Here is a 2,922-nt window from a genome sequence, read left to right on the forward strand (position 1 = left end):
TCAACTCATCATTACAACTTTTTCAAATTCCAATACAAAATATAATAAACAATTCAACTTTTTCAAATTTTAAAATAATAATAATATTAAAAAATAATATTCTAACAATATTTTATCATCTCAACTCAAGTCAACTCATTTCAACGTCTAAATATAATCTAAAACTTCTACGCCAACAGTACTGTGCAGGCCGATGAGTAAAAAATAAGGCTAATTAATTTTCTCTTTTCAAATATGGAATCAGAATTATAGAAGTTTCTGAGCTGCGTACGCGGTACGCCGGGAGCATCCATAGCTAGCTAGCATAGCAGCTAGCTTTTATATATCTACCCAGGCCAGCTTAATTCAAACAAAAACTGATCGGTCGATCAGATTCTTCAATGCCACAGACGAACAAGTGCAAACTATTTACGTTCTGAACTGATCGGCCGCCGGCATGCATGTTCAACTTATACTGATCTACGTTTTAATTCATTCCCATGAAGAACAACTTACATACAGATCGAGGACTCACCGAGCAATTAGCTGGTTGGTCACCGCAATTTCAAATCCATATTGCAATGGCTTATACATACATGACTTGCATGCCTAGGTTTCTTTAAGCTTCCTCTTCGAAAATATAAGTGTAAGACGAATAATTGACATATCTTGATATCATGGTGCAATTAGGTAAATTATCATGCCCTAAATTATGGTGACCTGGAATAATAATTAATACATAATTTCCCCGTGGAGAATAGCGGCTTAATTAAAACGAATTCAGTAAAGAGACGAGGATTATAACTAGCAGATATATATATATATATATATATATATATATATATATATATATTCGACTGATAAAAAAAATGACGGGTTATTAATGGAGGAAAGAAACGCAATAACCAACAACTAATTAATTAGGACCTGTAAATCATGGATTTGGACAGCAATTAATTAAGCAAGTAAACAATCTAGAAGCTAGCATCCAATATTGGAATTCTCTTACTCATTTTATTTAACTTGATTCATATATATATATATATATATAATAGAGACAAAAAAAATTAAATGGGATTATTTTGATCAGTCTAGAAAAATTAACCAAAATAAGAGACAATATTATCACTTGACATGGTGCTATAGTCGGCAGCGCTGGTTGGCTGGGTGTACATAGAGGAAGAGGAAGAAGTAGGAGGAAGAAGAGAAGGTGGCGGTGGCGGTGTTGGGGGTGGCGGAGTTGGCGGTGGTGCAGCAACCGAAACAGCCCCTGAAGAAGTGAGCAAAGCCACATGATGAGAAGAGGGTACGATATTAGCTTCCCTATATTTGTAGTTAAGAATCTCTGCCCTGACTGCATTGAGTTCAGCTTGTAAAGATTGAACTTGCTGTTGCAAAGCTGATATGGCACCCATGCACCCATAGACCGGGTCTCTCAGCCTCACGTTAGCCTCGTAAACCAGACTATTTGCCGCGTCGGCTCTTTGATTTTCCGGTACCTCCTGAATCAAGCCATTCAAGAAACTGTTAAATTTTTTAATCTAGATCAACAGAAACTAGCTAGCTAGTACTAGCATATGGAGTTTATCGAGAATTATGATTAGAATTGTCACCATTAGCATCTTTGATACGTTGCTGGCACCAAAGACTTTGTGAACAGAAGCAAACTTCTGGGGTTCATGGGGAGAGAAGTATGGAGAAAAGGGGCATTCTTGGGCACACCTTCGTCTCAAGAGCTTACAAGCAGCGCATGGTGTAATGGTGTTTAGGGTTCCAGAAGGACCTAACACGTGTCTTCTTCCCATATGAGAAAAAGCATCGGTTTCTCTCTTGATCCTCTTGCCTATCTCATCAAATCTCTCCCTAGTAGAAACAAGAAGTAAGCGAAAAAAAAAAAAAAAAAATCATACTCAGAAGCGTCTCAAGGTTATGACCCACAAAGATTGATACGGGATGTAATTTGGACTCTTTAATTATACATGTTACAAAGCCCGTTAAAAGTACAGAGAAGGAAAAAAAAAGGTGCTGATTACGTTGAAAAAAAAAACCAGAAAGCTGTAGTTTAGAGAGATTTGTACTTCTTACCTATCTGTGGACATTCAGGCATGCTCTCTAGAAATGGACGCGGACTTACTCGCAGAGAGAGAGAGAGAGAGAGCCGCGTGGGGGTTGTGAAGGGGAGAAGGACGGAAAATGTGGGCCGAATAGTGTGTGCTTAAAAGGCAAGGTATAGAGTGGTCCACTGGTGTTTATATATAAAAAGAAAGGTAGACAAAACAGATAGATATAAGTCGGAGCCGAAATAAGAAAATGGTAAATATTGTTTCTTAATTTACTGGTGATGGTCCTATGGATGTTATGGAGCTGATCTCTGCTAGATGTACGAGGATTTCAGATATAATAGTAAATTTTCCAGAGATGCTGCAGAAGGCTTTGATAGATAGCATCAATGAAGAGAGAGGGAGACATGCCAGGTTATATAAATGCCAGCTCTGTGATGGCAGCTTACTCACGTGTGATTCCTTAAATGTGTTTTGACTTTCTGAATCAACCACCTGAATCCATTGATGCATATATATATATATATATATATATATATGGGTCTTGCTTCTTTCTCAGGGGAGACCTACAAAGTATTCTTTATAATCATCATAAACCGAACATGTTTCTGTTAATCACCTTAAACAAACCCTTAATGGTGCTGATGTCCTCATAAACTGTACTTTACTTGGCATGTTAGTTTCTTGTCAAAATCAAGACCCACCTTGATTAAGAAGACCATATCTGGGATCTAGTTACGAAAACGAAATTTAATATTTGCATCACATTGCCGTGAAGAACCCGCAACCTAGCTATTCATGAGACTATTCTGATCTGAGGAAAGCTATGACAAAATGCAGACCCAGTGGCTATGAGTACTATTCTGGCTATGAGTAGCTAGCT

General features: G+C 37.6%; 1 protein-coding gene across 2 annotated transcripts; it reads right to left on the reverse strand.

The window, feature by feature from the left end:
- Positions 1 to 1,020: 1,020 nt before the first annotated feature.
- LOC121245786 (LOB domain-containing protein 15-like) lies at positions 1,021 to 2,554 on the reverse strand. 2 transcript variants are annotated; one of them, XM_041143651.1, is made up of 3 exons: positions 2,316 to 2,554; positions 1,593 to 1,842; positions 1,021 to 1,481 (listed from the first exon to the last, which is right to left on the reverse strand). In XM_041143651.1, exons 2-3 carry the CDS (start codon positions 1,782 to 1,784, stop codon positions 1,080 to 1,082), a joined length of 594 nt encoding a protein of 197 aa, XP_040999585.1. In that variant the 5' UTR covers positions 1,785 to 1,842; positions 2,316 to 2,554; the 3' UTR covers positions 1,021 to 1,079. The 2 variants fall into 2 exon arrangements, with proteins under 2 accessions (XP_040999585.1, XP_040999584.1); XM_041143650.1 differs by having other exon boundaries at positions 1,022 to 1,481; positions 2,065 to 2,554.
- Positions 2,555 to 2,922: the final 368 nt, after the last annotated feature.

The sequence above is a fragment of the Juglans microcarpa x Juglans regia genome, chromosome 1S (genome assembly GCF_004785595.1).
Source record: "Juglans microcarpa x Juglans regia isolate MS1-56 chromosome 1S, Jm3101_v1.0, whole genome shotgun sequence".
NCBI classification, from domain to species: domain Eukaryota; kingdom Viridiplantae; phylum Streptophyta; class Magnoliopsida; order Fagales; family Juglandaceae; genus Juglans; species Juglans microcarpa x Juglans regia.

Excerpts from the sequence above, each read along its gene's own strand:
- LOC121245786 (XM_041143650.1), bottom strand. Across the intron at positions 1,482-1,592 it reads ACGTATCAAAGATGCTAATG|GAGGTACCGGAAAATCAAAG; the intron begins GTGACAATTCTA and ends GGCTTGATTCAG.